The sequence below is a fragment of the Apteryx rowi genome, unplaced genomic scaffold (genome assembly GCF_003343035.1).
Source record: "Apteryx rowi isolate R43461 unplaced genomic scaffold, aptRow1 scaffold_2, whole genome shotgun sequence".
In the NCBI taxonomy this organism is placed as follows: domain Eukaryota; kingdom Metazoa; phylum Chordata; class Aves; order Apterygiformes; family Apterygidae; genus Apteryx; species Apteryx rowi.
Window position 1 is genome coordinate 717319 of NW_020448307.1, and position 14177 is coordinate 731495.

The following is a 14177-nucleotide window of genomic DNA, read 5'->3' on the forward strand; positions in this document are numbered from 1 at the left end:
AAGGAAGGTGTTACCAAGTTGGTCAGTTTTGTTCATGAAATTGCTTCAGAGATCACCTGCAGTCTAACTAATCCATTTGTGGACAGCAAGCATTAGTCTACCCATTAGGGAACAGATTTTGACCTTTAAGTTTAATATCAACTTGATGAAACTAAGCTAAAACTTCATCTTTCAGGTACAGAAATTTCAGATTTTGCAGACAAAAAAGAAAAAGAAAACAAGTATCCCAGACTTCAGGTTAGAGTTCCACAATATGGCACAAGCTGAATACACAACTCACTTTTCCCTGTATTACCACTTGAAAATGAAAGGCAAGACCCTCTTCCTCCCACAGCTATCCCCTTTCTATCCCTCTATCTGGTTTTCAACAACAGCAAGCTGTTAACTAAGCACAGCCATGGCATGACGTTATATTCTCAGAGACATTAGATTTGTCACTTAAAGCTTGAATGATCTTCTACAGTTATAAAGCTGAAGCACCAGATCACAATTTGCCAAGTATTTATTTATAACCTGTTTAAAATGATGCTATTGCTGGTAGTCTCCTGTGTATGCCAAATATCCAACTCCTAAAAAGAAGTCTGAGTTGTAAATCAGTTTTCTGTGGCTTTTATATATACTAGAGCTCTGCTGATTACACAATGAGAACAAAGACTAGGTATTAACAGGGAAATAGCTTCAGTCTTACTTCGGAGGATGATTTTAGAATAAACCTTTCACACCATAGACAAAGACAGCGAAACAAGTTGTCTGAAGTGCCCTCACCAAACCCTCACCCTAGCCTTATAACTGGAATGGGTTCTTAGAGAGAATCTGAGGGCCAGTGATAAAGCCCCAGCCCTGCCTTTATGATGTTACAACTCATTAAGATGAAAACAGCAATAACAATTTCTGCAATAATATTTAACTATGTTCTATATAGGATGAGCCACTGGAAGGAAATGTTGAAAAAAAAATCTTTCTTATCTGCTAAGTAAGAAATACTGGAGTGTAATAGAAAACACTGAATTTTAACAAGTTTTCCCTTAAGGATGGTGGGGGAAGGCAGGAGGGAGAAAGAAAGCTATGCTAACAGAACAAAAATCTCTTTAAAAAGCCTTAACTTGTTCTGACTCCTAAAAGACATTTTATACATGTAGCCATTAAGAAACTACATACACTTTCATCCAGTTAATGATCCAGACTTACTTAAAGGCAGATTAAGATTTCCATGGGCTAGGAAAATTAGAATTCTATCTGCAATAGTCATTTTAAGATAACATCTGGCTGACAAAAAGTCAGACCATCAAGTACAAACACCTGCCATGATAATTTCCCTCATCACTGCCATCACAACAGCTGAGGCAAGTGCTGTGGATCATCACCTCTGTATCCCAACTCCTAAATATACCTGTAGCAAATTAAAGCAGTCTTCAGACCACACTGCTTAAGGCCATCTTTTTGCACCACTTCGTTTTTCCTGAGGTACCCAGCACCCAGAAAGTGCCTTGATAGGTTAAGAGAAAAAGCCAAACCAAACCAAAAAAACAAAAACCCCTGTAGTATTCCCAGGCAAGTCGTTGTTTTTAATCAGTAAGGCTGCTTTGAGTTTTATATAGTCATGTTACCATTTTTTTAAAAAGTAGAGATGTCTGAAAATTGCTTTGAAGTATTAGATCAGTGAGAAAAAAAACTTGCTTTCAGCCTGGAAAAGGGAAAAATAAGTGTTGACGGTCTTGGACAAAAATAGCAACAGCAGTGACTAGAAACCCTTCCTACCTCTCGGATTTGTATCCATCTCCCCAGATGTTAGGCCAATTAGATTTGGACGCTGCGTTTGTGCTCTTGTAAAGAACTGTCGATATTGAGATCTACCAGCACTGGTAATACTAGGAGCTTCAGGGTTATAGCCATCTGGCTCATATGTATCTATAAAAAAAGGAGAGAAATGAAAGGATTTTTTCAAATGATTTTAAGACTCTAGGTTAATTTTCCTTTAGGGAAATACATGGATGTCCAAGAACCAGAAGTTGTTTTGGATGAAGAGAAGAGAAAAGAGGTTGTACAGCCGATGTGTGCAGCCATTTAAAACCCTGGACTGAACTTCATGCTCGAGTCTATTTGGACATACCCTCTTTTAATCTAGTTTTTACTCTTTGTCAAAAGTGCACAGGTTACAATAATGGAGTATTGCTGATGAACTGCCTGAAAAATGAATGAGGTGTCTGTATGACAATCTTCACTACACCTGACAGTGCTTCAAGGGGCACAACAAAAGATTTAGTTTGAGCATCTATTCTTTAGGGCCTAAGATGCAAAGAAATCTTCAGTCTTTGTTGCCCAACAGTCTAGCTTCTTACAGAGAAGGACTTTTTGGGAAGAAAGTGCTTAAATAATTCCAAAGCAAACTGAGAAATCAGATAATTTGACCAATACTTACCTATTAAATTCTCTCAATACATCTAAGAGTGAGACTAGGTGCCTAGCTCTAGTAAGGTACTAACGACTATTTTAATCAAAAGAGGTAATGATGTGAGAACACAAGGTGACAGAATTGACTCATTGTTTCTCCAGCCCAAGGGCCAAATCAAGGATGACTCATTCTTCCAAGCATAAAAAGGAAAAGCAATACAAGAACTAAAACAAATAAAACCTATGAAAAGCCTTCACAGAAGCACAATACATACATCCTGGAATATCAACGGACGCCTATACAGGGTGGCTCTGCAGACTTGAAGCATTCTAAATGTCAGCTTTGTTATTCCAAAGCAGCAATGAAAACTCTCTACAATTAAAAATAGATCCCTCAGAACTGCAATACTGATGTTTTATCTTGCATTTTAGTTTCAGTTTCTGCCAAGAATTTCCATTAGCCTTGCATGAGGTTCCTCCTCCAAGATTTTGCATATGATTGCAAGAGGGCAATCAGCAATTGTTACTGAAACCGCATAAGAATATGACATGAAAACTCCAGAGTGGTTTTGGAGAACAGAATTATGTAGTGTCACTGAGGTCAATGACACCCTGTGAGTTAAGGCAGACAGAATCACTGCTAAAAGTAGTTCTGAAGTTGAAAGAATCAGATAACATGTCCTGATAGTGTATGGAGACAATTGAACAAAGATTCTAACAAGATATTGAGTGACTGAAGTTCTGAAAAGCATGCAAGTCACAAAGAAAGTGACATGCATCATAAACTAAAGACCACCTTTGAATAAAGTGTAAAGTGTTTATGTAAAAAACAAAAAAACACACCAAAATACCAGACAGGAGTATTAAAAAAAAATTAAGATCAAATCATCTTATTCTGCTCATGTAAAACATGGAAATGCCATTACTCCTTTCATTATCAAAAGAAATATAAAGCTTTGTTGGATTTAAATTGAACCATTTAGGGTTCTCTAGGTATTTTGTTATTCCCTTCATAAAATATTACTTGTATGAAATTTGAGCTCTGTAAGAAAGATGACATGTCTACTGAAAGCCATTAATATTATTTTAGTTAGAAAGCTAGAATAAGTCAATTCTGGAAAAAAAAAGGAAATAAAAAGTACTAATATATATGAAGAACGTAGAGACTATTTTGACATAAAGCTAAGAAGAAATTTCCCCCCTCACCCTCATCTGAAGTAGTAGCCAAGGAGAAAAGACTGAGTTAAGTAACAATTAGATTTGCAGATACATCACTTGCCTACTGATGCTCTGCTAAATAACTTCAAGATGAAGGGATTTTTTCCTTAACTTACAGTCATATTGCTTTGAGCGTATTGTTTTGAGCATACAAAAGACAAATGAATCTCTCCATAAGTGATGTTTCCTCAGACAGTGACAGAATGCTACTGCATTTTACACAGCAACAGCAGATGGTGCACTGACCACAAGGAAAGCCATCAGACTTCTTTTTAGATTTGTACATAGTTGAGGAAGATAAAGGAAATCATTTCTAATCATACATCAACAGAAAAGTTTAACTTTTATCTCAAGAAGATTTTTTAAAAAAGATATTTGCTTACGTTCTGATACTGTATACAGTAGGTTCTGGGGTAAAGGAGGAGGTAGTCTTGCTCCTACGGGTGCAAGACTGGGCACTGCACTTGTCCCAGGCTGGTCACGATTATTTATCAAACTTGACTGTGTTAGAGGTGGTCCTACAATGACACCACAGAATAGATCACTAAGACTTATAACTCCACAGATAAACATGCAAACAATTCAGTGCAATTTCTTTATGCCTTGCTTTGAGCAAGGCCAAGATTGGAAGTTTTTATACTCTCACTACAGTCAAAATAAGTTTCCTGTAGATGAAAATATCCACTCAAGTATGTTACTCTGATTACAAGACCTTTGCATTAAACAAAGGACAAAGCTTTAAGCCGTAAAAATATATTTTCTTCCCCAGAGGCTTATTATTGTTACAGCTTGCATTAGCTAAAGCAGCTCCTCCCTCAGCTCTGCCATGGGCGGTGGGGGGGGGGGGGGGAGGAGGAAATTGAGACTTGCTCAGAGCAAGAGATCATACTAGCAACATTTAGATTCTAGTTCTAAAACAAGAACTACAGGGCAAAAGTCCTCCACAAGTCTGTCCAGCTATTTTTGCTTTGTTTGCACCGTATATGATGCATACACTCCTAGTTATTATATGGTCAAAACAGGACAATGAGTTATACCATGCAACCTATTAAGACATAACTGCAATTGGAAAGCGCTACTGGTTTGCTTAATAGCAAGCCAGCTCACTACCCACAAAAATGCTCAGGCAAAGTTTCAAGGAAGCTTTTCTGATAATTAGAAAAGCTTCTTTTAGATACAGTAAGGATTATTTACCATCTCAGTCACTTTAAGCTTTTGCTACTAGAATTTGTGGTAAGAGTAATTCAAGGAAAGAAATGCAGGTATAAAATTAATCATGTGAGGGCAGATATAATACACTGGTGCCCTTCACAGAATTGATTATAGCCATGTGTAGTTTCACCAGAAGCACCTTTGTTTTTGACAGAACAAACAAACAACAGCTACATTCCCCAATAAGAATGTTTCATAATTAATCCATCCACTACTTTCTAAAAATATTCGTCAGAAGCTTATCTACTAAATGCTTAGAGTTAATCCAAGAGAAAAATTATTTCTTAGCCCATAGCAGCTGCTATTTCATCTAACAGTCACAGCATATATTGTGCTACTGGAATAGAGAGTACTGAAACAGAGCAACCACATATCCAATATTCTAAGATTTTTTCTTGAAGAATTTAAATTATAAGATGCAACAAGATAACAAAATGGCTAGACAGTCTCAGAGATCATTGCCAAGCTAAAATAGGTCTTAGATGTATGAAGTATTGGCTACGAAAAAGCCACATGTGATATACCATGAACAGGGAAATTTATTAGTGCTTTTAGGATATTAGATCTCAACAYTCTTGCATTAGAAAAAACTATCAATCCAATTGACTGGGATCAATCCAGACAACAGCAAGACCGTCAGATAATCTGAAAGATCTTCCCCATCTTTTCGCCCTGCATTTGTCTGATTTAATTTGGAGCACAAGGAACATACATTGTATTTTAAGAGGTGATTTTTCAGAATTATTTTGGTAATATTTTGAATAGCACAGCACTAGCAAAGAAACTTGAGGAACTCCTTACTTTGAATACATATAGAACTGTTCCAGAAAGATCCATCATTGGATCATTTGTGACATAAAATAATGCAGAACAATATTTTAACATACTCGGTACAGGAAGCACAACAGGAGGTGGTGCCTGTGGATGAGCCTGTGGAACTGGCATTCTCATATTGCGAGCTGGACCTGGCATAGGAGGCAGAAGCATACCAGGAGGAGGAGGAAGGCCCGGAGGTGGTGGAGGAAAAGGAATCATACTTGGCAAGGAAACTTCATCTACTACTAAAGGATCATTTCCATGATCAAACTGGCAAAGATCGCCAAGTACACAAAACCCTCGCTCTGCAAAACAAGACATTTAATTATGTTTTTATATAAAAATTGTATGCTGTCAATAATTCACATCATGTTAGTTTTTACTGGAGTTTTACTCAAAAAAACCCATGCAACCGCTGATCCAACATTACATTATCAGGCAACGTTTCAGACTAAAATTCAAATTGGAACAACCTTCCATAAAGGCATACAAACATACATAAATTATAAAAGGGGGGGGGGGAAAGCATGCAGAAGGACCACCTGCTTTACATTAAACACATGTACTATAGTCTTTTTCAGACATGCCAGTGGTTGAAGTATTTGCCAAGGCATATATGGAATTGTGAACAAACTCCGTATGTTCTTACCCAGCAACTGTCAGACTATAAGTAAACAGCTTCCAGCAAGATTACTTCTTTCCCGAGTAAAATATAGGTCATACCTGCACTTTTACACACAAAATACTCCATATGCTACTGCATTTTGACTGAGTGCCTACATTTAGTGAATATTTAAAGATAAATAAGTAAATCATAGAATATAATTGGCACCACATAAGAAACTGAAGACTAGGAAAAAGATTACCATCATAATCTCGACATCTTCTTTTAGGTGGAGGGTTTCTGCCAAACGAACCGGGAGTGCTATGATTGTTATAATAATTTGACCAGCTCTCTGTTGTGTTTTCAAGATGGTGAGCAGGTGCAATTACAGTAACAGCACTGGGAATAGATTGTGCAGAGGAATACTGTTCAGTAGAGTTACTGGGAGACAAGGAAACTGGATTATACGAGCCTTCAACATCATTTCTCTCACTCTTGAATTTTGATCTCTCCCTATGCTCTGTTTAAAAAAAAAAAAAAAGGGGGGGTAAACCTTCATGTTTTGTTCCATGTGTCAGAGCCCTGAAAAGAGATACTACAGAACAACATAAACATTTGCTTAAATATTCTGTGTAGTAAACTGTTCTTGAAACTTAGTCTTACAAATGGAACGAGTACTAAATCTAAAGCAAGAGGGTTTTTTACTTCAGAAATCAAAAAATTTTCTTTGTAAAATGCAGATTAATTCCTCTGATACTTATCCCTTCCTATATTACAATTTTCTCTTTTAAACAAGAGAGAGATGAAGGGGAAAAAATACACAATAAAACAAAAAAACCTGTTTTTTCCACCAGTGCTTCCGGGATTAGCTCTAGAAGAACAGTGCATCACATGGTAACAGCCTTCAATTACAAAGAAACCTTCTCTAAAAATACATAGTAACAAAGTGGAAAAAAAGTAGTAACACTACTTTGCAAAAAAATAGCAGATCTGAAAAAAAATCAACAGCTTTGTCAACACAGAACAAAAGTGTATCAACTACAGATATCCACTGGTATACACCTGTGGATAAATTAAGAGGTTAGTAAAGAAGAAAACAATCCCCTTAATTATTCTACTCTGAAGAATAGTACCTTAATTAACGATTTCAGCAACACAAAGTTCTCAAAATTTGCTCAAATGACTCAAGGACATCTAGAGCCTGCTAACCTATGCAACTTGTACTAGCCACCACACATCACTGACATCAGATGTTCTCCTAAAGTAACACCTTGGGTACTCACCAACACTTCTGTTTGTATCACGGTCTTTGCTTCTACCCCTACTGCGGCTACGACTTCGACTTAACCCTCTGCTTTTACTACGACTTTTACTCCTGCCTCGTCGCCATCCAGACTTGTCTCTGTATAAGTCACTCCTGTCATAGTATCTGTCATAGTCCCTCCATTTTCCATCATCTCTCTTTTTCTCTCTGGTTCTAGAAAACATACATACAAACCATGTTTATGAAGATAGAAACCAAGTTCTAAAACAAATTTGTAGTAAGTGAAGACACTGTTCATCCTCCCCATCCAACTTAGACAGTGACATCACATTTGAGAAGGAACTTCCAAGTTACATAGAAAAATACATAATCTCAAAGTTGAATCACTCATTCACAGAAACCAGAGAGGGGAGGACTAAGAATCGGAAGGGCGAGAAAGAGTTACAGGAAACCAGAATAGAACAAACTTTGAAAACAGAAGTTAACACTATGCAATCCTCACCCCCCGCCCCCGTCAAACAAAAACAAAAAACCCCAAAACACCCCACCACACAAAGAAAAAACCCAAATCCAACTCTTTTCATTTATATCACAAAGGAAAGAAAGGAACTGATGACATCCCTAGGAATTAGCATTTGAGAAGTACCATTTTTTTCCAGAGATCAATTTCTACTTGAGGGTTTTCATATATGTGATAAACACAGAAACACACAGCAGATATAGAAAAATGGGAAAGATATCACAATTTTTATGAAACCATTACCTAGGAGGTAAAAATCCACAGTTAAGCACTGCAAACAAATAGCAAAGAAGATACTAATATCTTGGTTCAAGAGTACTACTAACCTTTGTTCACTAGAATCTGCACGGCTTCTCTGTGGGCTAGAATACTTCTTTTTCCTGCCATCTCGCTCTTCCTCAAGTGATTCTTGAAAATTCTGTTTAAGAGAAAACTACCTATTAAGCATGAACATCACTTTTTTTTTTTAATTAAGAAAATAAGATTTAGTTCAAAGCACAATTAGCATCTGGCATGAGAACAAAATATTTTTAATTATTAAATATTAATAAAAATATTCTAAATACAAAACTACTTATTGTGGATGCTGTTGTCCAAATGGCAACATAACGTCCTGAGCCCAGAAAGCTGTGCTAGGTATCCTCCCTGGCCTTCTCTCCACAAACCAAAACACCCTTCTAAGAGCACTAAGTCAACTGAAGATCATTCCAAAAAGCTTGTTCTAAGTTAAGATAATTCTTCTGAGAACTCATCAGAAAACTATTAAAATGAAAGTCTTGAATAGTTTCAAATTATGAATTTCCAAAGCTACTTCAATAAGTTGTCATCGTAGTTCTAGATACCATTCTCAAAAACAAAAAGAGGACCTCACAAAGGAAAGAAAAGACTATATAGTAACTTTTATTTAAATCAACTAATGAATCATGTTCTGTGTGCTTTCCACAATACAACATAATACAGCTTTGTTTTGATTGACTGACAGATTTTGATCTGTAATTATCACCTTCATTACTGTCAGCCAGTCTTAACACTGAAGACAGAACAACTAACTCCAGCAAGATCTTTCGTTCATCTTATTTCACGCTTACAGACAAAAAGCACAAATCTGAATACCCAGAGTACTTGTCTTAAGATTTGTTACAGTTTATTTATAAAAAAGAGTAAATATCAGTTTTTCCCTTTAATACTGCATGAGAAACATCTGCAGAGTGGGGGAAAGGGTCTAGAACATCTTATAGTCTCTTTGACTTCATCTAAGTTTAGCTAGATCTTTCCTATAACAATTAAATCACATATTCGGCCTAAAGTATCTTTGTGAACCATGATCAGAGTACACGAAGAGAAAGAATGTTTACTTTTATTGCAATTTTTCTGCAACTCTTTCTCTCACAGCTGGTACAATAGGATACTATAAACAGAGAAGAGACCTCTTCACCCCTGGAAAATTACTAATATAGAAGAAAAAATGTATCATAGACACATTACAGTAGGAATTATACAATATAGAAAGAAATTTAGATAATTATGGATACACTACTTTGCTTTTCTCAAACTTGACTGTGTTTTCAATTATGTCAATAAGAACTGTTGGTGAATGAATGCTACAATTTTTTTTAGTAATTATCCCCAAATATAGAGACCACCATACTTCACTGATTTTAAGTCTTATGGAAAACATTTAAAATAATTTATATTCCTTGCAGAATATCCAGAATTGGAAAAGAAAAGTTTTGGAATGCTTTTGCTTCTTCCCCATCTCTTAAACCCTTCCAAATCATTACCAGCCGAACAGAGAACAATAAAGATCACTAGTCACAACGAAGTGAATTCTGCTTTTACATCTTGCCTCACAAACATTACAGGATGGCCGATTTGAGAATTAGAAGAAGGTAGACAGAAAAATGAACATTACCTCCTCCTTGACTTCTTCTTTCTCCTGACTTGCAGGCTTTGCTTCTACTTTTGCTGGTTCAAGAGAAGGAAGGTAACTCTTTGTGTACAGACTTTCAAAGAGTTTGTCTACAAAACCTGAAGTTTCTGGGGATACAGAACACAAGAGAACATCATTACATCTTGATTTAAGTCCATCACTAGGAATGGATTGACCAGARAAGTCCCTGAAGAAAGCCATCTGGAATGACTGGTTACAGCATCAGCATCTTAAACTAATGAACATTAGATCCATTTAAGGAACTGGAATTACATTTGTGGAATTTGAGGCTGTTTATATAGACAAAGAAATTTAATCAGGTATATCACAGACAGAAACGGAGGCTTTTACTTCAATCACACACACACACACAACTTTGAAACTTTCTAAGAGGCAAGTGTGAACAAAACTTAAGGTCAAGGAACAAGTTTACAGTTATTCCAATAGCTAAAATTGGCAGCTTCAGAGAGCAGTTTTAATTAGACAGTACATCATTCACATAATACTATTCAGCAATTTCACATTAGATCCCAAACAAATACACAATAATTTGCCCACTGAGGGTCAGAATTTCAAGAGCTTAACACCTGTAACTTGAACTGAATTGCAATGAGAAGCTCACCAGATGCCTGGAAGGCCAACATAGGTCAGGTTTTCAAAAGTTATCAAACACATGCCAGAGAAACTTCTGGCAGCACGACCGACATTTAAAAATGAAATTAAGTGTTAGCTTTTGTTTGAGAGGATTTTATGAAAGGACTTNAAAGCAACACAACTTCATCACTTCATCTTGCGACAAAAAGGTCTTAAAGATCTTTATTCCTTTACACTCAGTAAGAAATATTAAATTTATTGGAAAAGGAAGCATCTTGAAGGAAACAACAGTGTATAACCCTTCCTCCCGCCCCATGAAATACACTGAAATGATAAAGTAGTAGATAGCACAGTACCTTTTTGCAGAAAAACATCCAGCTGATCAGCACAGAAAGCTTTCAGCTCTTTCTCTGGTTTATCTTTCTTGACTAATGCCACAACGTAGTTTGCTAAGGCCGAGGGGTCTGCATCACATCTATTGAGAGAAAGAATTATTCTTCACAATCACATAGCTTGATTTTGCTGAAGAATGACAAAACAAAACAAAAAAAACACTGTATGTTGGAGTATCACTGTTACAGAAGAGTCACTGAAGAAAACCTGGCAACACATGTTGGATGCTTTTCTGACATCCAGTACCATACACAGCTGCACTGGGGGGGAACTGAGCCAGGAACAATTTTTTTCAATTACAGCAAGACCTCCTAATTGTCACCCCCCACCACATACACACACACACCTGACAATGCTCTCATTCTTTTGTTCATTCCCAAAGTTTACTTCTGAAGAACTACCTTTCTTCTTTTATATAAAGATCCTATTCTGAGGCACTTAAGCAAATGCCATTGTTCCTTAACTTTCTCTAAGCATAGTGACCACCACCAACTATGATTCTATAAGGATAGCAGAGCAACTACCAGGAAATTCGCTACGTAATTATTTTAAAGCAGAAACATCACTGTATATGCTCATTAAAACAGCATTACCATGAAAAGCAGTTTAGAAAGATATATCCCCAAAGCACATTTTAAATATGCACAGAGATACGTTCTGTACAGCTTAATTTACTACACATAATGTATTAGGGATTTTTCTTCCCCTAGAATGATTTCCAAGCCTATAGATCGCACAATAATCCTTTAACTCTGGTAAAGTGCCTAAAGGGATGTAATTATTAATATAGATTCATTTTACTCACTATCTAAGCCCTTATCTAGCTTCATGAGGACCAAAGATAGCCAACTCTGTTCAACAATTCTCCACTACTAATCTTTAAATTAGATATTGCTTTAGATTCTATTATTCAGCCACTGGAAAAAACACACAAATTATGAACTAGATTAACAGTGTTAAAGCATAATTAAACAATAGCTCTTTGTTTCACTACTCATTGAAAAAGATGCAAACACAAGCTATCAGATGGTAGGTATGACCCCAAACCTATCTGACCATTAAAAGAATTTTGAATACTATTATTTAAAGAGGGAATTGTGTATTTTTAAGAATGTTAACTACGGAAATACAAAGAAATAGCATAAGAATGGATAGACCTTAATATAATCTCAAGTAAAAAAAAAAAAGTCATGCAGATGACAACTGGTTAAAGAAAATAAAGATCCTCAATAAGCTTCCAATCAAGCAGCTCTACTCTAAATTATTTTGTTTACTTGTTTCCAACAGCTGACGAAAGCCATGTTAAATATAGCAATTAACTACAAAGAAACCACATATTTACAGATTTTACCAGTTCTTTCACAAAAAAAGAAATAAGTTGTACTTATATCCTATGCCAGTACCAAATGCAACTAGACTATAAAACCTCAATTTAAAATAAAGGACACGATCCATCACTTTATAACATATTTATTAGTTTAACCTGTCCCATTCCTTTCTCCTCATATTAATTTATCCTAGGCATTTATATCACATTATGGGAACATGCACTTCTCCAACTTGACCATTTTGTGTTTTCTCTCCTTAATGCCAAACAGTCAGCATCCACCAGGAAATTTTATGACTCTGTCATGAACCCTAGCCTCCAACTCAACTCTGTATACTTAAGCTCAGATACCAAAAAGATACTAGAGAGTAAAATAGAAGGCAAATTAGAATTAGCAGTGAAGGTGTACAAGCAAAAGTTACACTCCAGTCTAGACAAACTTTCAGAGGGATTTGACTGAAGATCAGAGACCTATTCTTTCAACAAAACAAAACACAGATAAGAAAGCCTGCCATAGGATACTTCACTAAAAACAAACAAAACCACAACGTGCTTCTCCCTCTCCTCCCCCAAATCCACCCTCCCACCTCAGGGAGTTTTTTGTTTTTTTTTTTTTGACTGGTTTAAGACAGGGCCTTTGTTTAATTCAGAGTTTTAGCTTAAGTGTTTCTTGTGAAAAAGTATGTGTGCCTGAAAATTGAATGAGATATTCAAACAGTATTTCATGTTTCCTACTCCATGCATTGGCAATAAGAAATCAAGCCAGTTTCAGACACTGTTACTTTGATATTTTATAATTAGGTGAAAAGAACAATATAATCTGATGGATATGACAGATTTTAAATTCTGAAACATTTTTAGAAGCATGCTACTTAACAGTATGTAATTGAGTAGCTCTACTCCAAAGAGTATTTGAAATATAGAATAAGCAAATATTTGTAGAAATATGAACCAATTAACTATACATTGCAAATATATGTTCTACAATTTCATACGGCACACAGCATAATTATAAAGCTAGCTAGCTGTTCAAAAGTTAGCTTCCTTTAGAAGACCCTCGCTATAGATGAAATTCATGAAGTATCTAGTTACACCTATGCTCCAAATGTTAAGTCAGCACGCAAGGTAGGTTGTGTGTGTGTGTTTCCCCACCCCCATCCCATTGATCATGAAAAATCTCAAGATCAAGAAACAATTCTCCCAACCCCCTTCCCAAAAGCTTAATTAAAATTCCTACATATTCTCCAGCAAACCACCTTAATTTTGTACTCAGTTACTCCAGCTACTCTTATTAATTCACTCACAGTTTGGTTTTAAGGATTATGCTACAAACCAATGTTACCCAGCTGGAGATGAAAGTCACACTGAAAGCAAGTGAGAAATGAGACCTTTAAGCACCCTGTTTTCAGAGCCCATAAAGCCCTCTGCACCCCAGTCATAGGGAACACAGATTCTTACGCACACTTCACACAGAGACCGAGGCGGCTCAGCAGATTTGGGGAAGAAGAGCTATACTTAGAGCATGGGCCCTCGCTAAACCCAAATACCCCAAACTGAAGTCAGCCATAAAAACGAGCATGGGGTTAAGAGCTCCAGCTACCAAGCGAGTCACCAGCAAGGCTCTACGCCTGGGCCCTGTCACTTCCCAGCTCTGTCCCTTCACTCGGGCCACGCCAGCGGGGCAGCGCCCCAGGGAGCCTGCCCAGACCCCGGCCCCACAGGCGGCCCGCTCGGGGGCGGGGGGGGCTGATGGGGAACCCTGCCCCTCTGCCTGCCCCTGCTACATGCAGAGGGGCCCCCAGGCCGCCCACGGGGGGAGCAGCACCCTTCCTCCTCTCCTCACACAGGGACCCCCGGGGGGGCCCCCCCGCAGAGGCCTCCCCCCCCCACAGGGCCTCCTCCCCCAGA

At 37.2% G+C, this 14177-nt stretch overlaps 1 protein-coding gene across 1 annotated transcript in view; it reads right to left on the reverse strand.

Annotated features, from left to right (window-relative positions):
* The window catches only part of RBM27 (RNA binding motif protein 27), a 25891-nt gene that overhangs the window by 10786 nt on the left and 928 nt on the right, over positions 1-14177 (reverse strand). The window contains exons 2-10 of the mRNA XM_026063525.1: positions 13574-13633; positions 10906-11024; positions 9938-10062; positions 8352-8443; positions 7525-7718; positions 6504-6761; positions 5709-5942; positions 3993-4127; positions 1759-1908 (exon numbers count right to left, since the gene is read on the reverse strand). Of these exons, the coding sequence (XP_025919310.1) occupies positions 1759-1908; positions 3993-4127; positions 5709-5942; positions 6504-6761; positions 7525-7718; positions 8352-8443; positions 9938-10062; positions 10906-11024; positions 13574-13633 (1367 nt within the window). The remainder of the gene's footprint in view (positions 1-1758; positions 1909-3992; positions 4128-5708; positions 5943-6503; positions 6762-7524; positions 7719-8351; positions 8444-9937; positions 10063-10905; positions 11025-13573; positions 13634-14177) is intronic.